At 58.6% G+C, this 24,381-nt stretch overlaps 2 protein-coding genes across 2 annotated transcripts; one reads left to right on the plus strand and one right to left on the minus strand.

Moving 5' to 3' along the window:
- The first annotated feature begins 1,246 nt into the window (after window positions 1-1,246).
- Window positions 1,247-14,043, plus strand: LOC143696670 (branched-chain-amino-acid aminotransferase, cytosolic-like). The gene is made up of 14 exons (XM_077193257.1): window positions 1,247-1,327; window positions 3,367-3,410; window positions 4,027-4,225; window positions 4,404-4,475; window positions 5,279-5,389; window positions 6,300-6,362; window positions 6,545-6,583; window positions 7,070-7,230; window positions 8,563-8,704; window positions 9,854-9,934; window positions 11,106-11,234; window positions 12,595-12,669; window positions 13,717-13,738; window positions 14,027-14,043. The coding sequence occupies exons 1-14, from the start codon at window positions 1,247-1,249 to the stop codon at window positions 14,041-14,043; spliced, it is 1,236 nt and encodes a 411-aa protein (XP_077049372.1).
- A 1,693-nt stretch (window positions 14,044-15,736) lies between these two features.
- On the minus strand, window positions 15,737-21,586 carry IL11 (interleukin 11). The gene is given in 7 exon segments (XM_077193258.1): window positions 15,737-15,881; window positions 15,883-15,929; window positions 16,476-16,522; window positions 16,525-16,633; window positions 17,240-17,326; window positions 18,232-18,414; window positions 21,221-21,586. Coding segments are annotated over 7 exon segments (957 nt in total). The 3' UTR covers window positions 15,737-15,763.
- Between the last annotated feature and the right edge of the window lie 2,795 nt (window positions 21,587-24,381).

Below are 24,381 nucleotides of genomic sequence, written 5' to 3' on the forward strand. Positions count from 1 at the left end.
CGGTCCGGTCCGGTCCGGTCCAAACTCCAATCCCGATCCCAGCCCGGTTCCTGTCCCGGTACCAGTCCTGGTTCCTGACCCCAATCCCGGTTCGGTCCCGGTTCCTGCCCCGGTTCCTGTCCCGGTTCGGTTCCTGACCCCAATCCCGGTTCCTGTCCCGGTCCCGTTTCTTGTCCCGGTTCCTGTCCCGGTTCGGTCCCGGTCCCGTCCCGCACCTGCCGGGGCCCCGCCCGCCCCTCCCCCCACCGTGGGAAGCTCCGCGCGCCCCTCCCCCCACCCACGGACGGGGGGGGAGGGGCGGGAACCCCAAAAACGGGGGAGGGGCGGGGGGGGGGCAGGAGCTGCCCCGAGACCCCAGGGGGGAACCGGGGATTTGGGGGAATTTGGGGGGATTTGGGGATTTTGGGGGAATTTGGGAGATTTCGGGGGATTTGGGGGGATTTTGGGGATTTTTGGGGATTTTTGGGGATTTTTGGGGATTTTTGGGGATTTTGGGGGATTTTGTGGATTTTGGGGGGATTTTTTAGGATTTTGAGGGTCCCCAAATTTCGGGGATTTCGGCGATTTCGGGGATTTGGGGGCTCTGGGGATTTTGGGGAAATTTTGGAGCTTTTGAGGGTCCCTGGATTTCGGGGATTTGGGGATTTCGGGGGGATTTTGGTGATTTTGAAGATTTCGAGGATTTTGCGGGGATTTCGGAGGATTTTTGGGATTCTGGATTTGGGGATTTTGGAGATTTCGGAGATTTCGGGGATCTCTGGTATTTCCCGAATTTCGGGGATTTTCCGAGGATTTTGGGCATTTTGGGGCTCCCTGGATTTCAGGGATTTTGGGGGGTTTTGGGGTAATTTCGGGCATTTTGGCCATTTTTGGCTCCCGGGGTCCCCCTCGGGGGCGTGGCCCCCTGCCCGCACGTGCCGTGGCCCCGCCCCCTCCGCGCGGCGCCGCGCTCCCATTGGTCAGCACCCAGAAGGGCGGTGTGGCCGATATGCAAATGAGCGGCGGGTGAACGGCTGCATTTATTGGCTGCCTGGTGGGCGTGGCTCCGGGGAGTGGCGCGGCGCTGATTGGCCGCAGGGTGCAGCGCGCTGATTGGCCGCGGCGGGGGCGGGGCGGAACGGCGCGCTGCGATTGGGCGAAAGCGCGGGCGGGGCGCGCCGCGCGCCGCGATTGGGCGAGGCGCGGCGGGCGGGGCGGGAGGGAGCGCCGTGATTGGCGCAGAGCGGGAGGGGCGGGGCCTGGAGCGATGGCGGCGGCGGCGCTGCGGTCCCGGGGCGGCGGAGCGGTGAGAGAGAGCGGAGGCAGCAGCGGCACCAGTGACCCCCCAGTTAGACCAGTGACCCCAGTGACCCCGCCCAGTTAGACCAGTGACCCCGCCCCGTGACCCCAGTGACCCCGCCCAGTGACCCCCAGTTAGACCAGTGACCCCCAGTTAGACCAGTATAGACCAGTAAGCCCAGTAACCCCTCCCAGTGACCCCAGTGACCCCGCCCAGTAACCCCAGTGACCCCGCCCAGTAACCCCCAGTAACCCAGTAAGCCCCAGTTAGACCAGTAACCCCCAGTGACCCCGCCCCCGCCCAGTTAGCCCCTCCCAGTGACCCCTGTGACCCCTGCCAGGGCCACCAGTAACCCCCAGTTATCCAGTGACCCTCCCAGTAACCCAGTGACCCAGTAACACCCAGTGACCCCTCCCAATACCCCCAGTAACCCCTCCCAGTGCTCCCAGTTAGCCCAGTGACCCCTCCCAGTAACCCCCAGTGGTCCCAGTAACCCCTGCCAGGGCCACCAGTAACTCCCAGTAACGCCCCAGTGACCCCAGCAACCCCCAGCAACCCCCAGTGACCCCTCCCAGTAACTCCCAGTAACCCCTCCCAGTAACCCCCAGTAACCCCAGTTACCCCAGTGACCCCTCCCAGTAACCCAGTGACCCCTCCAGTGCCACCAGTCCCCTCCCAGTCCCCTCCCAGTCCCCTCCCAGTGCTCCCAGTTCACCTTTGGACCTTCCCAGTTCCACTCAGGCCCTCCCCAGTGCCCATCCCAGTCCCTCCCAGTCACCCCCAGTCCCCCCCCAGTCCCCTCCAGTCCCTCCCAGTGCCCCCAGGATCCCCATTCCCAGTGCTCCCAGTGCCCCCCAGTCCCCCCCAGTGCCTCCCAATCACTCCCAGTCCCTCTCCCAGTCCATCCCAGTCTCTCCCAGTGGCCCCCAGTCCTCCCAGTGCTCCCAGTCTCTCCCAGTCCCTCTCCCAGTCTGCCCCAGTCTCTCCCAGTCTGTCCCAGTCCATCCCAATTGCTCCCAGTTTGTCCCAGTCCGTCCCAGTCTCTCCCAGTCGCTCTCAGTGCGTTCCCAGTTGCTCCCAGTTTGTCCCAGTTTGTTCCAATCTCTCCCAGTTTCTCCCAGTCTCTCCCAGTCTGTCCAGTCTCTCCCAGTCTGTCCCAGTCGTTCCCAGTCCGTCCCAGTCGTTCCCAGTTTGTCCCAGTCGTTCCCAGTTTGTCCCAGTTGCTCCCAGTTGCTCCCAGTTGCTCCCAATCTCTCCCAGTTTGTCCCAGTCCATCCCAGTCTCTCCCAGTGCATTCCCAGTCGTCCCAGTTTGTCCCAGTCCATCCCAGTCTCTCCCAGTCGCTCCCAGTCGCTCCCAGTTTGTCCCAATCTCTCCCAATCTCTCCCAGTCCGTCCCAGTTTGTCCCAATCTCTCCCAGTCGCTCCCAGTCGCTCCCAGTTTGTCCCAGTCTCTCCCAGTCTCTCCCAATCTCTCCCAGTTTGTCCCAGTCTCTCCCAGTCGCTCTCAGTCGTTCCCAGTTTGTCCCAGTTGTTCCCAATCTCTCCCAGTTTGTCCCAATCTCTCCCAATCTCTCCCAATCCGTCCCAGTCCGTCCCAGTCTCTCCCAGTCGCTCTCAGTGCGTTCCCAGTCGTTCCCAGTTTGTCCCAGTTGTTCCCAGTCATTCCCAGTTTCTCCCAATCTCTCCCAGTTTGTCCCAGTCTCTCCCAGTCTCTCCCAATCTCTCCCAGTCCGTCCCAGTCCGTCCCAGTCTCTCCCAGTCCGTCCCAGTCCGGCGCTCTCGGCAATGGCGGCTCCGGGGGGGGTCAAAGTCCGTGGGGGGAGGGGCAGGGCCCGGACCCCTCCCCCCCCCCGCCATGGCCACGCCCTCCCCGGGGCTGGGGGAAACTGAGGCAAAAATGGGGTGAAAACGGGGAAAAATGGGGTGAAAATGGGGGAAAATGGGGGGAAAATGGGGAAAAATGGGGTGAAAACGGGGCAAAATGGGGCCAAACTGGGGTAAAACGGGGTCAGGTGGGGTAAATTGGGGCCAAACTGGGCCAAACTGGGCCAAACTGGTCCAAACTGGGAGCCTGTGCCCCCCCAGGTGCTGGCGACGCTGCTGCGGCCCCGGCGCGGCTACAAGAGCACGTTCAGGGTGAGAGGGAAAACCCAAAACTGCCCCAAATCAACCCAAAATGTACCCCAAAAAACCACCCAAACATGCCCTAAAATATACCCCAAAACAGCCCCAAATCAACCCAAAATGTACCCCAAAACAACACCCAAATACACCCTAAATACACCCCAAAAAACCACCCGAATATACCCCTAAACAGCCCCAAATATACCCTAAAATATACCCAAAAACCACCCAAATATACCCTAAAATATACCCCAAAACAGCCCCAAATATACCCGAAATATACACCTAATATACCCCAAAATATCTGCTAAAATATCCCCAAAATATCCCCAAATAAGCCCAAAATATCCCCACAATATCCCCTAAAATAAACCCCAAAATAAGCCCCAAAACATCCCCCCGAAATATCCCCAAATTACCCAAAATAAACCCCAAAACCCCCAAATGGCCCCAAACCCCTCCAAATGACCCCAAAGAAACCCCAAATTCCCCAAATCCGCCCAAATAAACCCCAAAATCCCCAAATAATCCCCAAATAATCCCCAAAATCCCCAAATCTCCCCCAAATCTCCCCCAAATCTCCCCCAGATCTCCCCCAGATTAACCCGAATCTCCCCCCAGGCCTCGGAGCTGGAGCTGCAGCGCTCGGGAGCCCCGGGACGCCCCCGAGCCCCCAGGATTTGGTTTTTGGGAAGGTTTTCACCGACCACATGCTGACGTGGAGTGGGAGCGGGAGCGGGGCTGGGGGCGGCCCAGGATCGGCCCCTTCCAGGAGCTGCGGCTGCACCCGGCCTCCAGCGCGCTGCACTACGCCGTGGAGGTACCAAAACTGCCTGAAATCACCCCAAAAACTGCCCCGAAATAGCCCCAAAACTGCCTGAGAAACAGCCCAAAAACTGCCCCGAAATAGCCCAAAAACTGCCCAAAATACAGCCCAAAAACTGCCCGAGAAACAGCCAAAAAACTGCCCGAGAAACGGCCCCCAAAACTGCCCAAAGTTACCCCAAACCAGCCCCTTCCAGGAGCTGCGGCTGCACCCGGCCTCCAGCGCGCTGCACTACGCCGTGGAGGTACCAAAACCGCCCGAAATCACCCCAAAAACTGCCCCGAAATAGCCCAAAAACTGCCCGAGAAACAGCCCAAAAACTGCCCCGAAATAGCCCAAAAACTGCCCAAAATACAGCCCAAAAACTGCCCCGAAATAGCCCCAAAACTGCCCCAGAATTGCCCCCAAAACAGCTCAAAAATATCCCAGAAATGGCCCAAACTACGCCGTGGAGGTAGGGGGGGAAAAAATCCCCAAAATTCACCCCAAAACCAGCTCAAAACCAGCCCAAAACTCACCTCAAAAAGAGCCCAAAAATCACCTGAAAAACAGCCCCAAAATCACCTAAAAACCAGCCCAAAATCCAGCCCAAAATCACCCCAAAACCAGCTCAAAAATCACCTCGAAAACAGCCCGAAAACAGCCCAAAATCACCCCAAAACCAGGCCAAAAACAGCCCAAAATCACCCCAAATCCAGCACTATGCCGCCAAGGTCAGGGGGGAAAAAATCCCCAAAAATCACCCCAAAATTCACCCCAAAAATCACCCCAAACCACCCCAAAACCAGCTCAAAACCAGCCCCAAACCAGCCCAAAACCGGCCCAAAACTCACCTCAAAAAGAGCCCAAAAATCACCTCAAAAAGAGCCCAAAATTCACCCCAAAACCAGGCCAAAACCAGCTCAAAAACAGCCCAAAAATCACCTCAAAATCAGCCCAAAACCAGCCCAAAACCAGCAAAAAAATCACCTCCAAAACAGCCCAAAAAATCACCCCGAAACCACCCAAAAATGCACAAAATCCCCCAGATCTGTTCGCCTCCCGCAGCTCTTCGAGGGCCTCAAGGCTTTTCGGGGCGACGACGACAAAATTCGGCTTTTTCGGCCCGAACTGAACATGGAGAGGATGAAGAGATCGGCACGAAGGGTCTGCCTGCCTGTGAGTGCCCAAAAAACCCCCGAAATCACCCCAAAATAACCCTGAGATCACCCCAAAATCACCCCCAAAAAAACCGCCCCAAATCACCCCAAAAAAACCCAAAATCACCCCCCTGAGAGTCTCCAAAACCTCAAAAATTAAAAAATAAATAAATAAAAAATCCATCCCAGTTTCCCCCAAGGAGCTCACAGCTCCGCCTGGTGGCGGTTTTTGGGAACTGCAGCGCCCTCCCAGTTCCCTCCCAGTCGCTCCCAGTCCATCCCAGTTGCCCCCAAACCCCGTCCCAGTCCCTCCCAGTCCATCCCAGTCCATCCCAGTCCATCCCAGTTTGCTCCCAGTGCTCCCAGTGACCCATTGTCAGTGCTCCCAGTGCTCCCAGTCCATCCAGTCCCTCCCAGTCCCTCCCAGTCCATCCCAGTCCATCCCAGTCCCTCCCAGTTGCTCCCAGTCCCTCCCAGTCCATCCCAGTTTGGTTTCAGGCTGTTCCCAGTCCCTCCCAGTCCATCCCAGTCCCTCCCAGTTGCTCCCAGTCCATCCCAGTCCCTCCCAGTCCATCCCAGTTTGTTCCCAGTCCATCCCAGTCCCTCCCAGTTGCTCCCAGTCCCTCCCAGTCCATCCCAGTTTGGTTTCAGGCTGTTCCCAGTTTGTTCCCAGTCCCTCCCAGTCCCTCCATTTTGTTCCCAGTCCATCCAGTCCCTCCCAGTCCATCCCAGTTTGTTCCCAGTCCCTTCCCAGTCCCTCCCAGTTTGTTCCCAGTCCCTCCCAGTCCATCCCAGTTTGCTCCCAGTCCCTCCCAGTCCATCCCAGTCCCTCCAGTCCCTCCCAGTTTGTTCCCAGTCCCTCCCAGTCCCTCCCAGTCCATCCCAGTTTGTTCCCAGTCCCTCCCAGTCCATCCCAGTTTCCCCCACAGGAGTTCGATGGTCAGGAGCTCCTCGAGTGCATCCGGGCCCTGGTGCGGCTCGAGGGGCGCTGGGTGCCCGGGACCCCAGAGCAGCCTCTACATCCGGCCCACCTTCATCGGCACCGAGGTGCTTTGGGCCCAATTCACGGGATTTTGGGGCATTTTGGGTTAATTTGGGGCATTCTGGGGGATTTATGGGGATTTATGGGGATTTGGGTGAATTCCGGGGGATTTGGGTGCCCCGGGACCCCCAGAGCAGCCTCTACATCCGGCCCACCTTCATCGGCACCAAGGTCAGCGGGGTATTTTGAGGTGAATTCTGGCGATTTTGGGTCACTTTGGGGTGATTCGGGGCCCAGGGGGCGGAATTGGGGTGAATTCCGGGGGATTTTGGGTAATTTTGGAGAGAACTGGGAGGATCTTGGGGGTCCTGGGGGAGGATCTGGGGGGTCTGGGGGAGATTTTGGGGATTTCGAGGAGGATTTTGGGGGGAGATTTTGGGGTTTTTCAGGCGTTTTTGGCTGGATTTTTGGGCAATTTTTTGGGGTGATTTTCTGGGATTTTGGGGTTGATCTGGGGGTCTCTGTTCCCCAGCCCACCCTGGGGGTGGCGCCCCCCCGGCCGTGCCCTCCTGTTCGTGCTCCTGTGTCCGGTGGGGGCCGTGCGCATTTTGGGGGATTTCGGGCAGTTTTTGGGCGATTTTTGAGGCGGTTTTTGGGGGATTTTTTTGGGGTGAATTTGGGGGATTTTGGGGGTCTCTGACCTGTCCTCTCCCCCAGCCCACCCTGGGGGTGGCGCCCCCCGGCCGTGCCCTCCTGTTCGTGCTCCTGTGTCCGGTGGGGCCGTATTTCTCCGGGGGCTTCGGCCCCATCCGGCTCCTGGCTGACCCCCAGCACGTCCCGGGCGTGGCCGGGCGGGGCCGGACACTGCAAACTGGCGGGTGAGTGACCACAGAGTGACCAGAGTGACCACAGAGTGACCACAGAGTGACCACTGACCACTGGGTATGACCCTGAGCCCTGGGAGTGACCACTGACCCATGGGAGTGACCAGTGACCACTGAGAGTGACCAATGGGGGGGGTTGGGGGGATATTTGAGTTTTTTTGGGGGGGGTTTGGGATTTTTGGGAGTTTTTTGGGTTTGTTTTTTGGGGATTTTGGGTTTTCTTGGGGTTTTTTTTGGGGATATTCATTGCGGGATTTTTGGGGGAGATTGGGGTTATTTTGGGGTTATTTTTGGGGTATTTTTTTGGGTTATTTTTGTGGGATTTTGGGGCTATTTTTGCAGGGGTTTTTTTGGGCATTTGGGGGTTAGTTTGGCTATATTTTGGACTATTTTGGGGCTATTTTTGCGGGCTTTTGGGGGTATTTTTTGGGTATATTTTGGGCCATTTTGGGGCTATTTTTGCAGTTATTTTTGGGCTATTTTGGGGCTATTTTTGCGGGGTTTTTGGGCTATTTTTTTGGGTAATATTTTGTGCCATTTCGGGGCTATTTTTGCGGGGGTTTTTGGGTATATTTTGTGCCATTTCAGGGCTATTTTTGTGGGGGTTTTGGGGTATATTTTGGGCTATTTCGGGGCTATTTTTGCGGGGTTTTTGGGCTATTTTTTGTGTATATTTTCTGCCATTTCGGGGCTATTTTTGCAGTTATTTTTGGGCTATTTTGGGGCTATTTTTGCGGGGGTTTTGGGCTATTTTTTTGGGGTTATTTTGTGCCATTTCGGGGCTATTTTTGCGGGGGTTTTGGGCTATTTTTTGGGTATATTTTGTGCCATTTCGGGGCTACTTTTGCGGGGGTTTTTGGGTATATTTTGTGCCATTTCGGGCTATTTTTGCGGGGGTTTTGGGCTATTTTTTGTGTATATTTTGTGCCATTTCCGGGCTATTTTTGCGGGGGTTTTTGGGCTATTTTTCGGGGTTATTTTGTGCCATTTCGGGGCTATTTTTGCGGGGGTTTTTGTGTATATTTTGTGCCATTTCGGGGCTATTTTTGCGGGGGTTTTTGGGCTATTTTTTGTGTATATTTTGTGCCATTTTGGGGCTATTCTTGCGGGGTTTTTGGGCTATTTTTTGGGGTTATTTTGTGCCATTTCGGGGCTACTTTTGCAGTTATTTTTGTGCCATTTCGGGGCTATTTTTGCGGGGGTTTTTGGGCTATTTTTTTGGGTATATTTTGTGCCATTTCGGGGCTACTTTTGCGGGGGTTTTGTGTATATTTTGTGCCATTTCGGGGCTACTTTTGCGGGTTATTTTCCGTGTTTTTTCTCCAGAACTACGGCCCGTGCCTGGAGCTGCAGGAGGCGGCGCGGGCCCCGCGGCTGCCAGCAGGTGCTGTGGCTGCACGGCCCCGAGCGGCTCCTGACCGAGGTGGGCACCATGAACCTCTTCGTCTTCTGGGAGCGCCCGGACGGGGTACGGGGGGGACGGGGCGGATTTGGGGGGTCCCGGGGGGTCTGGGGGGGTCTGGGGGGGAATTTCGGGGGAAATTTCGGGGGTCCCGGGGGAATTTGTGAGGGTTCTGGGGGTTTGGGGGCGTCCTGGAGGGATTTGGGGGGAGAAATTTGGGAGGATTTGGGGGAATCGGGGTGGGTGATTCTGGGGGGATTTGGGGGGGAAATTTGGGGGGAAATTTGGGGGGTCCTGGGGAGAAATTTGGGGGGTCCTGGAGGAGATTTAAGGGGGGGAAATTTGGCGGGGATTCTGGGGGCATTTGGGCAGGGTTTGGGGGGGGATTTGGGGGGAAATTTGGGGGCTCCTGGAGGGGATTTGAGGGGGGGAAATTTGGGGGGATTTGGGGGGATTTGGGGAGATAGGGGTGGGGATTCTGGGGGCATTTGGGCAGGGTTTGGGTGGGAATTTGGGGAGAAATTTGGGGGGTTCTGGAGGGGGTTTGGGGGGGGGAAATTTGAGGGGATTCTCGGGGTATTTGGGCAGGGTTTGGGGGGGTTCGGGTGGGAATTTGGGGAGAAATTTGGGGGGTTCTGGAGGGGGTTTGAGGGGGGGAAATTTGGGGGGATTCTCGGGGTATTTGGGCAGGGTTTGGGGGGAAATTTGGGGGAAAATTTGGGGGAAAATTTGGGGGGTGTTGGGGAGAAATTTGGGGGGTCCTGGAGGGGGTTTAAGGAGCTGGTGATGCCCCCCCCCCCGGATGGGCTGATCCTGGGAAGATTTGGGGGTCCCTGGGGGGGTTTTGGGGGGGTTTTGGGCGGTTTTGGGGTCCCGGGGGGTTTTTGGGGGGGTTTTGGGTGGTTTTTGGGGGTCCCGGGGAATTTTGGGTGGTTTTGGGGGGTTTTGGGGGGTCCCGGGGGGGGTTTTGGGTGGTTTTTGGGGGTCCCGGGGGGTTTTTGGGTGGTTTTTGGGGGTCCCAGGGGAATTTTGGGTGGTTTTGGGGGGTTTGGGGGGGTTTTTGGGGGGGTTTTGGGTGGTTTTTGGGGTCCCAGGGGAATTTTGGGTGGTTTTTGGGGGTTTTGGTGGGTCCCGGGGGGTTTTTGGGGGGGTTTTGTGCGGTTTTTGGGGGTCCCGGGGGTCTCTGACGCCCCCCATGGGTCCCCCCCAGGTCAGGAGCTGGTGACGCCCCCCCTGGACGGGCTGATCCTGCCGGGGGTGACGCGGCAGAGCCTCCTGGAGCTGGCCCGAAATTGGGTGAGGGGCTCGGGGGGGGTTGCAGCAGTTTTTGGGTCAGATTTCGCCGAATTTTGGGCAGTTTTGGGGCAGATTTGGGGCAGATTTGTGGCGGATTTGGGGTAGTTTTGGTGCAGTTTTGGTGCAGTTTTGGGGTCAGATTTGGGCCGAATTTTGGGCAGTTTTGGGGCGGATTTGTGAGGATTTGGGGCGGTTTTAGGGCAGATTTAGGGCAGATTTGTGCGATTTTGGGGCAGTTTTGGGGTCAGATTTGGGCCGAGTTTTGGGCAGATTTGGGGCAGATTTGTGCAATTTTGGGGCAGTTTTGGGGCAGATTGGGGCAGTTTTGGGGCGGATTTGGGGCAGATTTGTGCGGATTTGGGGCAGTTTTGGAGCAGTTTTGGAGCAGTTTGGGGGTCAGATTTGGGCCAAATTTTGGGCAGTTTTGGGGCAGTTTTGGGTTGGATTTGGGGCAGTTTTGGGGCGTTTTAGGGCAGATTTAGGGCAGATTGTGCGATTTTGGGGCAGTTTTGGGGTCAGATTTGGGCCGAATTTTGGGCAGTTTTGGGCCCGTTTTGGGGCAGTTTTGCGGCAGATTTGGGGCAGTTTTGGGGCGGTTTTGTCCAGATTTGGGGCAGATTTGGGCAGTTTTGGGGCCGATTCGGGGCAGTTTTGGGGCGGTTTTGGGGTGGATTTGGGCAGATTTGGAGCAGTTTGGGGCAGTTTTGGGGCAGATTGGGGCAGTTCTGGGTGGATTTGGGCAGATTTGGAGCAGTTTGGGGGCAGATTTGGGCTGAATTTTGGGCAGTTTTGGGGCAGATTTGGGGCTGATTTGGGGCGGTTTTGTGGCGGTTTTGGGGCAGATTTGGGGCGGATTTGGGGTGGATTTGGAGCAGATTTGTGCGGATTTGGGCAGTTTTGGGGCAGATTTGGGGCAGTTTTGGAGCAGTTTGGGGGTCAGATTTGGGCCGAATTTTGGGCAGTTTTGGGGCAGTTTTGGGGCAGTTTTGTGGCAGTTTTGGGGCAGTTTTGTGGTGGTTTTGGGTCGGATTTGGTGCAGTTTTGGGTCGGATTTGCGCGGATTTTGTGCAGTTTTGGGTCAGTTTTGTGCAGATTTTGTGCAGTTTTGGGGCGGTTTTGGGGCAGTTCCGAGTTCACCCATGGAGACCCCTCCCCATATTTCCCCCCCCAGGGGGAGTTCGAGGTGCGTGAGGCCCCCCTGGCCATGGGCAGCGTCCTGGGGGCGCTCAAGGGGGGGGCGGCTCCGGGAAATGTTCGGGGCCGGCACCGCCTGCGTGGTTTGCCCGGTGGGGGAGATCCTGTACCAGGAGCAGGTGCGGGGATTTGGGGGGTCCGGGGGGATTTGGGGGGGTCCGGGGGGATTTGGGGGGTCCTGGGGGTCCGGGGGGTGTCTGGGGACTTCGGGGGGTTACGGGGTTTGGGGGTTTGGGGGAGTTTTTGGGGTTTTGGGGCGATTTTGGGGAGGTTTTGGGGTGTTTGGGGAGGGATTTGGGGGGTCCTGGCGGGGTTGGGGGGGTCTGGGGGGGGGGTCCCAAATAGCTCAAAATGTCCCCAAAATATCCCGCAGAAATGTCCCTAAAAATATCCCCCAAAACGTCCCCAAAAAACTGCAAAAATATCCCAAAAAAATTCCCCAAAAATCTCGAAAAATATCCCCAAAAAAAATCCCCAAAAAATGTCCCCAAAAAAATCCCCAAAAAATCCCCAAAATCTCGAAAAATATCCCCAAAAATATCCCCCAAAAAATCCCCAAAAATTAAAAAAAATATCCCCCAAAATATCCCCAAAAATGTCCCCAAAAAATCTCCCCCAAAACATCCCCAAAAATCTCCAAAAATATCCCAAAAATATCCCCAGCAAAAAATCCCAAAAAATCCCCCAAAAATCTCCCCAAAAAAATCCTAAAAAATCTCAAATAGCTCCAAAATATCCCCAAATATATGGAGATTTTGGGGGGATGTTTTTTGGGGATATTTTGGTATATTTTGGGTGTATTTTGGGGATATTTTAGGATTTTTTTTGTGGGTATTTTGGGGGATATTTTGGGACGTTTTTGGGGGATATTTTGGGATATTTTTGGGATGTTTTTGGGGGATGTTTTGGGATTTTTTTTGGCGATAATTTGGGATATTTTTGGGGGATATTTTGGTATGGTTTTGGGGTGTTTTGGGGGATATTTTGGGATGTTTTGGGGGATAATTTTGGGATGGTTTTGGGGGATATTTTGGGATGGTTTTGAGGGTATTTTGGGGAATATTTTGGGATGGTTTTGGGGGATATTTTGGTATTTTTTGGGGTGTTTTGGGGATATTTTGGGGGATGGTTTTGGGGTATTTTGGGGAATATTTTGGGGTATATTTTGGGATATTTTGTGGGTATTTTGGGGAATATTTTGGGATGGTTTTGGGATGTTTTTGGGGGATATTTTGGATGTTTTTGGGGTATTTTGGGGGGTATTTTGGGACGTTTTTGGGGGATATTTTGGGATATTTTTTGGGTGTTTTGGGGGATATTTTGGGATGTTTTTGGGATGTTTTGGGGGGTATTTTGGGATGGTTTTGTGGGTATTTTGGGGAATATTTTGGGATGTTTTTGGGATGTTTTTGGGGGGTATTTTGGGATGTTTTGGGGGTGCCGGTGACCCCCCCGCGCCCCCCCAGCTGCTGTCGGTGCCCACGATGGAGAACGGAGCCAAAGTGACCACGAGGTTCCTGCGGGAGCTCAGCGACATCCAGGTGGGAACGGGGCGGGTTTGGGGCTTTTGGGTGAAATTGGGGAAATCCGGGGGAATCGGGGAGAGTTTGGGGGAAATTGGAGGGAAATTTTGGTGGAAATTTGGGGGGAAAATTGGGGGAAATTTGGAGGAAATTTGTGGGACAATTTGGGAAAATGTGGAGGGAAAATTGGGGGGAAAATTGGGGGAAAATTGGGGGGAAAATTTGGGGGGAAATCTGGACGAAATTGGAGAAATTTGTGGGAAAATTGGGGAAATTTGGAGGGGAAATTGGGAGAATTTTGGGGGAAAATTGGGGGAAAATGGAGGAAAAATTGGGAGAAATTTGGGAAAAATCAGGGGGAATTTTGGGGGAAGAGAAATTTTGGTGGAAATCTGGGAGGAATTGGAAGTGGGACAAATTTGACGGAGGTTTAGTGGAAATTTGGGGGGAATTGGGGGGGAAATCTGGGGAAGATTTGGTGGAAATCTGGGAAAATTGGAGAAAATTTGGGGGGAAAATTGGGAGGAATTTGGGAAAAAAATTGGGGGGAAATTGTGGGGGAAATTTGGGAGGAAATTGGGGAAAATTTGGGGGGAAATTTGGGGGAAAGTTTTGAGAGAAGTTTTGGTGAAATTTGGGGGAAATTGGGTGAAAAATTGGGAGAAATTTGAGGGGAAATTGGGTGAAAAATTGGGGTAAATTTGCGGGGATTTGGGGCGAAATTTTGGGTGAAAAATCGGGGTAAATTTGCGGGGATTTGGGGGGAAATTTTGGGGTGAAAAATCGGGGTAAATTTGCGGGGATTTGGGGGGAAATTTTGGGTGTGAAAATTTGGGGTAAATTTGCGGGGATTTGGGGGGAAATTTTGGGGTGAAAAATTGGGGTAAATTTGCGGGGATTTGGGGGGAAATTTTGGGTGAAAAATTGGGGTAAATTTGCGGGGATTTTGGCAGAAATTTTGGGGGAAATTCGGGGAAGTTTGGGTAACGAGGGAGGGGGGTGTGAAGGGGAATTTGGGGAGTGGTCCCGGTGACCCCCCCCCCCCCCCGTTTTTTGCCCCCCCAGTACGGGCCGGCGTCCCCAGCCCGTGGGCCCAGCCCGTCTGACCCAAAACGCACCAAAAATGCCAAAAAAAACCCAAAATCGAACACTCCGGACCCTTTCTGGGGAGGGGTCCCCAATTCCCCTCCCCTCCCCCCCCCCAAAGACCCCAGACCCTTTTTGGGGGGGGGGGGGGGGGGGGGTCCCAAATTCCCCGCCCCCAGCTCAGCCCCTCCCCCCCCCCCCGTGCAATATCTGAGCTGACCCCGCCCCCTCCTCCCCTCCCCCCTCCCCAATCTGGGGGGTCCCGCCCCCTCCCCTGCCCCCCCCCCAGTGCTTGAAAAGCCTTAAACGACCCCAAAAAATCCGGGACCCCTCCCCCAGCCACCAAAGGTCAGCAAAGGGGGTCGTTAATAATAAACAGCCATTGATTGATTGATTGATTAATTAATGATTGATGATTGATTGATTGATTGCGGATTGGGGGTTAATTGATGGTCAATTGATTGATTGATTGATTGATTAATTGATTGATTGATTGATTGGTTAATGGGGAGGAAGGGGTGGGGCGGGCAGGGGATGGGGCGTGGCCAAAATGTCCAAAAATTTCCCCGAAATGTCCCCAAAATATCCAAAAATATCAAAAAATACCAAAAAAAATCCAAATGTCCCGAAATATCCCCCAAAAAAACTTCTAAACATCTCAAATGTCCCCAAAATGTCCCAAAATATCCAAAAATATCAAAAAATATCAAAAAATACCAAAAAAAATTCAAATGTCCCCAAATATCCCCAAAAAAATTTCTAAATATCTCAAATACCCCCAAATGTCCCAAAATATCCAAAAATATCAAAAAATATTTTAAAAAATTAAAAAAAAATCCAAATGTCCGAAATATCCCAAAAATATTTCTAAATATCTCAAATACCCCCAAAATCCCCAAATGTCCCAAAATATCCAAAAATATCAAAAAATACCAAAAAAATCCAAATGTCCCCAAATATCCCCCAAAAAAGTTTCTAAATATCTCAAAATACCCCCAAAATCCCCAAATGTCCCAAATGTCCCCAAATGTGCCCAGAATATCCCAAAATTTCCCAGATATCCCCAAAATGTCCAAAAATACACAAAATATCACAAATGTCCCAAAATATCCCCAATATCCGCAAATGTCCCATGTCCCCAAATCCCCCCCAAAAGTCCCAAATATCCCAAATATTCCAAATATCCAAAATATCCCCAAATATCCGAAATATTCCGAATATCTCGAATGTCCCAAAATATCCCCAAACGTCCAAAAATTCCGAATTCCCCAAATATCCCGAACGTCCCCAAAATCGAACTTTTCAGCCTTTTTTTTTTTTTCCAAAAATCTCCTTTATTTCCCCAATTTTCCCCCATTTTTTACAAAACCATCCGAGAAAATAAATAGGATTTTTTTTTTGGGGGGGGGGATTCGAATAATAACAATAATTACAATAATAATTACAGTAATAATTACAGTAATAATTACAGTAATAATTACAGCAATAATTAATTACAATAATAAAAATGATGACAATAATAATAATAATAATAATAACGACGATAATAAAAATAACAATAATGATAAAAATTAAAATAATAATAAAAATTAAAATAATAACAATAATAATTAAAATTAACAATAATAATAAAAATAACGGCAATAATAATAAAATTACCAATAATAATAATAATAAAAATTAACAATAATAATAAAAATAACGACAATAATAATAAAAATTACCAACAATAAAAATAAAAATACCAATAATAAAAATAAAAATACCAATAATAATAATAATAATAATAATAATAATAATAAAAATACCAACAACAATATTAAAAATGCCGACAATAACAATAAAAACGACAACAATGACAATAAAAATAACGTTAAACCCAATAAAATATCGACATTACTCATCATTAATTGCAGTTCCTCGACATTACTCATCATTAATTGCAGTTCCCGCGGCCCCGGGCGGGGCGGGGCCCCGCGGGGCGTTTTGCATAGATCAGAATAAATTAGAATAAATTAGGGCGGGGTCAGAGGCGGTTGCGCAGCAGGACGAGCGCGCGCGCGGCCCAGTCCAGGTACAGGTGCAGCCCCCGCAGCAGCGCATGCGCGGCGCGCACCGCCCCCACGGCGTCACCTGCGGGGGCGGGTCACAGCCGGGGACGGGGCGGGGCGGGGCAGCGACAGACGGGACACCTGGGAGGGGACAGAGGGGTCAGGGACACACCTGGGGACACCTGGACACACCTGGGGGGACACCTGGGGACACACCTGGGGACACACCTGGGGACACCTGGGAGGGGACAGAGGGGTCAGGGCACACCTGGACACACCTGGGGGACACCTGGGGACACCTGGAGGGGACAGAGGGGTCAGGGACACACCTGGGGACACACCTGGGGACACACCTGGGGACACACCTGGGGACACCTGGGAGGGGGACAGAGGGGTCAGGGACACACCTGGACACACCTGGGAGGGGACAGAGGGGTCAGGGACACACCTGGGGGTAAAGGGACACACCTGGGGGACACCTGGGGACACCTGGGGGGGGACAGAGAGGTCAGGGACACACCTGGACACACCTGGACACACACCTGGGGACACACCTGGAGGGTCAGGGACACACCTGGGGGACACGGGGACACACCTGGGCACTCACCTGTGCTGCGGACCCCCTCTTTCCCCCAGCCCCGCCCCGGCCCCGCCCCGCCCCGCCCGGCCCCGCCCCCAGGCTCTCACCAGGTGCTCCAGGCGGCCCCGCAGGCGCTCGAGGCGCCCCCGCAGCGCCCCAGCGGCGGCTCCAGGCCCCGCAGCGCGACCCCGGCCCGGCGCAGCCACTCCAGGAGGCGCTGGTAGCGCAGGAGATCCGAGCCCAGGCGGGGCAGCAGCGCCGAGGCCTGGGGGACAGGGGGACATTGGGGACATTGGGGACACTGGGGAAATTGGGACATTGGGGCAATGGGGACAATGGGGACACTGAGGGGTCAGGGGGACATTGGGGACATTGGGGACAGAGGAGCCCCCAGCCCCACACGGAGCCCCCAGCCCCATAGGAAGCCCCCAGCCCCATAGAGGAGCCCCATAGGGAGCCCCCAGCCCCACACGGAGCCCCCAGCCCCATAGAGGAGCCCCCAGCCCCATAGAGGAGCCCCAGCCCCATGGAGCCCCAGCCCCATAGAGGAGCCCCACACGAAGCCCCCAGCCCCATGGAGCCCCCAGCCCCATGGAGAAGCCCCCAGCCCCATAGAGGAGCCCCATAGGAAGCCCCCAGCCCACAGGAAGCCCCCAGCCCCATGGAGCCCCAGCCCCATAGAGAAGCCCCAGCCCCCACAGAGGAGCCCCAGCCCATAGAGAAGCCCCCAGCCCCACAGAGGAGCCCCCAGCCCCATAGAGAAGCCCCCAGCCCCACACGGAGCCCCCAGCCCCATAGAGAAGCCCCCAGCCCCATAGAGAAGCCCCCAGCCCCACATGAAGCCCCCAGCCCCACGGAGCCCCAGCCCCACCTGGATGTTGGGCAGCTCCAGCGCGCTCATGGCCAGCACGGGCAGCGAGTCCATCTTGTGCTCCCCCTCCGCCGGGAATCGCGACTTCTGTCGCGACAGCAACGACAGGGGCGGGGTCAGCCCTTGCCACCGCCCCCCCCAATCTCCCCTAAATCTCCCCTAAATCTCCCCAAATCCCCTCAGCGAAACTCGGGGAGATTTGGGGGAGATTTGGGGGAGGCTTGAGGGAGATTTGGGGATATTTGGGGGACATTAGGGGAGGTTCGGGGAGATTTTGTGGAATTTGGGGAGATTTGGGAGGTTTGGGGGGATTTGGGAGAATTTGTGGAGTTTTGGGGAGTTTTGGGGGAGATTTGGGGGAGATTTGGGGATATTTGGGGGACATTAGGGGAGTTTGGGGAGATTTTGTGGGGATTTGGGGGATTTAGGGGATTTGGGGGATTTAGAGGATTTGGGAAGGTTTGGGGGAGATTTGGGCAGATTTGGGGGAGATTTGGGGGGATTTGTGGAGATTTGGGGAAGATTTGGGGGGATTTGTGGAGATTTGGGAGGTTTGGGGGAGATTTGGGGGGATTTGGGGAGGTTTGGGGGGATTTGGGGGAGATTTGGGGGTATTTGGGGGACATTAGGGGAGGTTCGGGGAGAATTTCGGGGATTTGGGGAGATTTGGGGAGTTTTGGAGGGATTTGGGGAGATTTGGGGATATTTGGGGGACATTAGGGGAGGTTCGGGGAGATTTTGGGGGGATTTGGGGATATTTGTGGAGATTTTGGGAAGGTTTGGGGGAGATTTGGGAGATTTGGGAGGTTTGTGGAGATTTGGGGAGATTTAGGGATATTTGTGGAGATTTGGGGGAGGTTTGGGGGAGATTTGGGGAATTTTGGGGGAGATTTTGGGGGGATTTGCGGAGGTTTGGAGTTTTGTGGGGGGTCCCGGGGGTCCCGGGGTTCCGGGGGGCTCTCGGGGGTCCCGGGGGTTTCGGGGGTACCCACGAGCAGCTCCAGCAGCGCCTTGGTGTCCCCCAGCAGGGCCTTGGCCAGGTGGATGACGCTGTCCAGGTCCCCGCGCGCGTCCGGGGGCTCGGGGGGCGCGGGCGGGGGGCGAGCGCCAGCCCCGGCCCGGCCACAGCCCCGGCCACAGCCCCAGCAGCGCCAGCAGCGCCCGCCACGGAGCCCCTGCGCGAGATTTGGGGAGATTTGGGGAGATTTGGGGGATTTGGGGGGATTTTGGGGGCCACAGCCCCAGCAGCGCCAGCAGCGCCCGCCACGGAGCCCCTGCGAGAGATTTGGGTGAGATTTGGGAGATTTGGGGGGATTTGGGGGGATTTTGGGGGCCACAGCCCCAGCAGCGCCAGCAGCGCCCGCCACGGAGCCCCTGCGGGACATTTGGGGGAGATTTGGGTGAGATTTGGGGGATTTTGGGGCTCACAGCCCAGCAGCGAGCGCCAGCAGCCCGCCCACGGAGCCCCTGCGGGAGCTTTGGGGATTTTGAGGAGATTTGGGGGATTTTGGGGAGATTTGGGGGTCACAGCCCCGGCCACAGCCCCAGCAGCGCCAGCAGCGCCCGCCACGGAGCCCCTGCGGGAGATTTGGGGGAGATTTGGGGATTTTGGGGGCCACAGCCCCAGCAGCGCCAGCAGCGCCCGCCACGGAGCCCCTGCGCGAGATTTGGGGAGATTTGGGGGATTTTGGGGAGATTTGGGGGATTTGGGGGGCCACAGCCCCAGCAGCGCCAGCAGCGCCCGCCACGGAGCCCTGCGGGAGATTTGGGGGGATTTGGGGGAGATTGGGGGATTTTGGGGAGATTTGGGGCTCACAGCCCCAGCAGCGCCAGCAGCGCCCGCCACGGAGCCCCTGCGGGAGATTGGGGGAGATTTGGGGAGATTTGGGGGATTTTGGGGAGATTGGGGATCACAGCCCCGGCCACAGCCCAGCAGCGCCCGCCACGGAGCCCCTGCGAGAGATTTGGGGAGATTTGGGTGAGATTTGGGGATTTTGGGGGTCACAGCCCCGGCCACAGCCCCAGCAGCGCCAGCAGCGCCCGCCACGGAGCCCCTGCGCGAGACTGGGGAGATTTGGGGGAGATTTGGGGAGATTTGGGGGATTTTGGGATTTTGGGGAGATTTGGGGGATTTTGGGGAGATTTTGGGGAGATTTGGGGGCCACAGCCCCGGCCACAGCCCCAGCAGCGCCAGCAGCGCCCGCCACGGAGCCCCTGCGCGAGATTTGGGAGATTTGGGGGATTTTGGGGAGATTTGGGGGATTTTCGGGAGATTTGGGGGGATTTTGGGGAGATTCGGGGAGATTTTGGGGGATTTGGGAAGATTTGGCGGGTCCCAGGAACCCCGGGATTTGGGGGAGATTTGGGGATTTGGGGAGATTCGGGGGGTCCCAGGAACCCCGGGATTTTGGGGGAAGATTTGAGAATTTCGGAGATTCGGGGGTCCCGTGAATGCCGGGATTTGGGAGCCACGGGAATCGCGGGGTTTGGGCGAAGATTTTGGGATTTAGGGGAAGATTTGGGGTTTGGGGACCCCGGAAATCCCGGGATTTTGGGGGCGTCCCGGGACTCGCGGGGCCCGGGATTGAGGGGATGGAGAATCCCGAGGGGTCCCGGGGGTGTCGGGACGCCGCTCCCGTTTTTCCCCGTTTTTCCCGTTTTTCCCTTTTTCCCGTTTTTTCCCGGATTCCCGGAGCTGGAGGACCCCGGGAACGCCGGGGCTGGGATTTTGGGGCTCCATCCCGGGAATTCTGGGGCTCCATCCCGGGAATTTTGGGGGCTGCATCCCGAAATTTGGGGCCGAAGGATCCCGGCGCTCCCGCCCGGCGCTCCGGGAATTTTGGGCATCCCCGGGAATTTGGGAATCCCCGGGATTTGCGGCTCCCGGGAAAACCGGAGAATCCCCGGGAACGGGGGGGGTCCCTCGGGCTCCCGGAATTCGGGGAATCTCAGAATTTGGGGCTCCCGGAATTCGGGAATTCTGGGCTCGGGAATCGCGGGAATTGCGGGGATTTTGGGGGTCCCCGCGCGCGGCTCTGCCGGGATTTTGGGGCCGTTGGGAATTCGGGAATTCTGGCTCGGGAATTGCGGGAATTGCGGAGATTTTGGGGTCCCCGGGCGCGGCTCTCCCGGGATTCCAAAATTCCTGGATTTGGAGACACCCGGGAATTTCGGAATTCGGGACTCTCGGGCTCGGGAATTTCGGGATTTGGGCTGCCGGGACGGGGAAAACCGAGGACCCCTCGCAATTTCGGGCATTCCCAGAATTCGCGACTCCCGACGTTTGGGAATCGCGGGATTTTTAGGAGGGCGCTCCCCAAATTTTTGTGCCAACCCAAATTTTTGTGCAAACCCAAATTTTTGCGCCAACCGCGCTCTCTCCCGGCTTTCGGGGGGGCTCTCCCAGCAATTCGGGGCTCCCAAAATTCGGGGGCTCCCGGATTTTGGGAACGCCCGGGAATTTCGGGATTTGGGGCTGCCGGGACCGGGAATCCCTCGCACTCCCGAAATTTCGGGACTCTCGGGATTCAGGAATCGCGGGATTTTTGGGAGAGCTCCCCAAAATTGTTTCCTCCCCAAATTTTTGTGATCGCTCTCCCGGCTTTGGGAGGGGGGGTCTCGCAGCAATTCGGGGCTCCCAGAATTCGGGGTTCCCGGGCAAAATTGGGCAAAATTGGGCAAAATTGGGCAAAATCGGGCAAAACGCGGGACCGCGGCTCGGGGTGGGGTGGGGGCTGCGGGCGGGGGCCGCGCGTCCTGTGCGGTCCCGGCCTGGAAACTTTGATGCGGGCTGAGTCAGGGCGGCGGCGGCGGCGGCGGCGGCACCTGCGGAGCCCCCGCGCGTGGGGGGCCCACCCGAGGCAGGGGGGGGGACACAACAGCACGGGAGGGGGGTCCCGAAATCCCCGAAATCCGCCCCAAAATAAACCCAAAAAAAATAATAACACCGAACCCGCGAAGGGAGCCCGGCTGCGTTCACACCTGGGCAGCCCCACGCGTGCGCTCGCTCCCTGCCCGCCGCCCCCACGCGTGTCGCGGGGCGGGCGCGGCCGCCGCGGGCGGGCAGGTGCGCCGGGGCCGTTTGCGGTTTGAGGCGCGGCCGCCGCTGCCCGAGCCCCGCGGCCACGCGGGCGGAGTGGACGCGCCCGCTCCCGTGGGGCGCGCGCGCTCGGGGGGGGGGGGTGCGGGGCGCGGACCCCTCCCCACGCAGGGAAACCCCCCCGGACCCTCCCCATGCCCGGGGGTCGCACGCGCGGTGTCCCCCCCGTGTCCCCCCGCCCCCGGTTCCCGGTGGGTGTCGCGCCCTCCCCGCCCCACGCGCGCCCGCGGGCGGCACTCACGGTTCATGGCGGGGACGCGGGGGGTCGCTCCGCGGGGTCCCCCGCAGCCCGCGCGGGGGTCGCGCTCCGTGCGCTCGGGGCTCCGCTCCCGCGGGTGGCGCGGCGGGGTCACCCCACGGTCACCCGTGACCCGCTCGGGGCCGGTCCCCGCGCGGGTCCTGGCGGCGCCGCCACCGAGGGGCACCCGCGACCCCGGCCCACGGCCGCTCCCGGGGCCGCTCGGCGCGCCCTCCCCCACGGCCACGCGGGACGCGCCGCTGCCGCCGGTGCCGCTGGCCGGGATTGTCCCCAAACGGCCGGGATTGTCCCCAAACCGCCGGGGCTGTCCCCAAACCGCCGGGGCTGTCCCCACGCTCCGGGACGGTCCCCACGCACCGGGGATGTCCCCAAAACCGCCGGGGTTGTCCCCACGCACCGGGACGGTCCCCACGCACCGGGACACGCTCCGGGGCTGTCCCCACGCTCCGGGATTGTCCCCACGCTCCGGGGCTGTCCCCACGCTCCGGGGCTGTCCCCACGCACCCCGACACGCTCCCACTCCTCTCTCCCTCTGTCCCTTTCACGCCCCCCCCCTCAAATCCCTTCCCCGCCTTCCTCCTCCTCCTCCTCCTCCTCCTCCTCCCCGCGCCGCTCGCGGCCGCGTTCCCCCCCCCGCGTGTTTTTTTGGGGGGTGGGCTCGGGCCGGTCCGGGTCTGTCCCGCGCGTCCCGCGTGTCCCGGTGTCCCCGGCGTGACGCCCGGCGCGCCGCCCGCCCCCTTTATAAACCCCCGCGGGAGCCGCCGCGGCCGCCGCCGCCGCCGATGACACATCCTGAGTCACGGCTTTTCCATTCAGCAACGGCCCGGGGGGAGCGAAACCCCCCACGGCGGCCCCCGGACACGCGCGACCCCCCCGGGACCCCCCCGGGACCCCCCGGGCCGAGCGGGACCGAGCGGGGCCGAGCGGGACCCCCCAGCACCGACGGGATGGAGGAACGGGACCCCCGAGAGGCGGCGGAGGAGGGAAGGGGCGCACCTGGAGGGGGGGATGGACCGGGACCGAACCGGGATCGGAGCGAACCGGGACCGGGACCGAACCGGGACCGGGAGCGAACCGGGACCCCCCCGGACCGAGCGGGACCTCTCAGGACCCCCCCGGACCGAGCGGGACCGAGCGGGACCCCCCAATACCGGGAGGGAGGAACGGGACCCCCGAGAGGAGGAGCGGAAGGGGCGCACCTGGAGGGGGGGATGGACCGGGACCGAACCGGGATCGGGGAATCGGGAGAGAACCGGGACCGCGGTACCGGGAACGGCACCGAACCGGGACCGGGGGTATCGGGAGAGAAGCGGGACCGCGGAACCGGGAACGGGGAGGGGGCGCACCTGGAGGGGGGGCGCACCTGGAGCGGGGCTGGACCGGGACGGGGAGCGAACCGGGACCGGGGGTACCAGGCCGAAACTCCGCCGGAGCGCACCTGGAGCGGGGCTGGACCGGGACCGCGGTACCGGGACCGGGGGGACCAGGAGAGAACCGGGACCCTGGTACCGAGAACGGCACCGAACCCGGACCAGGGGTACCGGGACCGGGACCGAACATGCACCGGGATCAGTCCCGGACCTGCGCCGGGGCGCACCTGGAGAGGGGCTGGACCGGGACCGGGGGGTACCGGGAACGGACGGGGGGAACCGGGAGCGGGGTCGAACCTGGAGCAGGGCGCACCTGGATCGGAACCGAACCGGCGCCGGGGGTACCGGGAGTGGTCCCGAACCTGCACCGGGCGCACCGGGATCGGTCCCGAACTTCGCCGGGGGTCCCGGGATCGGTCCCGAACTGCACCTGGACCTGTCCCGCACCTGGACCGGGTGTACCGGGATCGGTCCCGCACCTGGACCGGGAGTACCGGGATCGGCCCCGAACCGTACGGGAAGGGCCCGGGCGGTACCGGGAGCGGGGCCGCACCTGGACCAGGTGCACCGGAACCGACACCGGAGCCCCAGCCTGCCCCGGGGGAGAACCCGCGGTCCCGCACCTGGACCGGGGCCGCACCTGGACCAGGTGGGACCGGACCGGACCGAGCCGGCACCGGAGGGATCCCGACCCCTCATGGGGGAGATCCCGAACCCGAACCGGGAGGGTCCCGAACCGGGGGTCCCGAACCGGGGGTGGTCCCGATCCCGGTCCCGAACCGGGGGGGTCCCGAGGTCCCGAACCGGGGGGGCCGCACCCCCCCCCGGTTCCCCCCCGCCCCCCTCTCTGACTCAGCCCCTCCCCCCCCCCGGTTCCCCCCACTCGCGTCAGCGCCGGGACCCCCGTGGGGGGAGGGGGGGGGCACAAACCCGAGGGGAGGGGGCGGGGCCGTCCCGTGGGGGGGGGCACAAACCCGAGGGGAGGGGGCGGGGGCCGTCCCGTGGGGGGCGTGTCCGGCGCGCGCGCGCGGGGGGGCGGGGCGGGCTCGGGGACGGCCCCGACACCGCGGGGAGGGTCCCGGGATATGGGGGGGGGGAGGGGGGGGGGTCCGGTGCGGCCCCCGCGGGTCCCGGAAGGGCTCGGGGAGGGGGGGGGGGGGCTCAAGGGGGCGGGGGGGGCCCCGCTGGCGTCAGCGGAAACCCCGGGCGGCCGCAGGGCCCCCCCCGGCCCCGCCGCGCTGCGTCAGCACCGGGACCCCCCCGGACCCCCCCGGGCAGGAAACCCCCCCCCAAAAATGGGGGCGACCCCCCCCAAGTGTCCCGGAGGGGTTTGGGGGGTCCGGGTCGGGGTTTGGGGGGACGGGGGGGGCACAATCGGCGGCCACCGCGGTCAGCACGGGTGGCCCCGGGGGGG

Source organism: Agelaius phoeniceus, chromosome 37 (assembly GCF_051311805.1).
Source record: "Agelaius phoeniceus isolate bAgePho1 chromosome 37, bAgePho1.hap1, whole genome shotgun sequence".
Classification (NCBI taxonomy): domain Eukaryota; kingdom Metazoa; phylum Chordata; class Aves; order Passeriformes; family Icteridae; genus Agelaius; species Agelaius phoeniceus.

What these genes read in the sequence shown, in the direction of transcription:
- LOC143696670 (XM_077193257.1), top strand. Translation starts at nt 1,247, where the DNA reads ATGGCGGCGGCGGCGCTGCGGTCCCGGGGCGGCGGAGCGGTGAGAGAG. An exon ending in GCGGCACCAGTGACCCCCCA is followed by an intron (nt 1,328 to 3,366) that starts GTTAGACCAGTG and finishes GTGCCCCCCCAG; the next exon opens with GTGCTGGCGACGCTGCTGCG. An exon ending in CACGAAGGGTCTGCCTGCCT is followed by an intron (nt 5,390 to 6,299) that starts GTGAGTGCCCAA and finishes TTTCCCCCACAG; the next exon opens with GAGTTCGATGGTCAGGAGCT.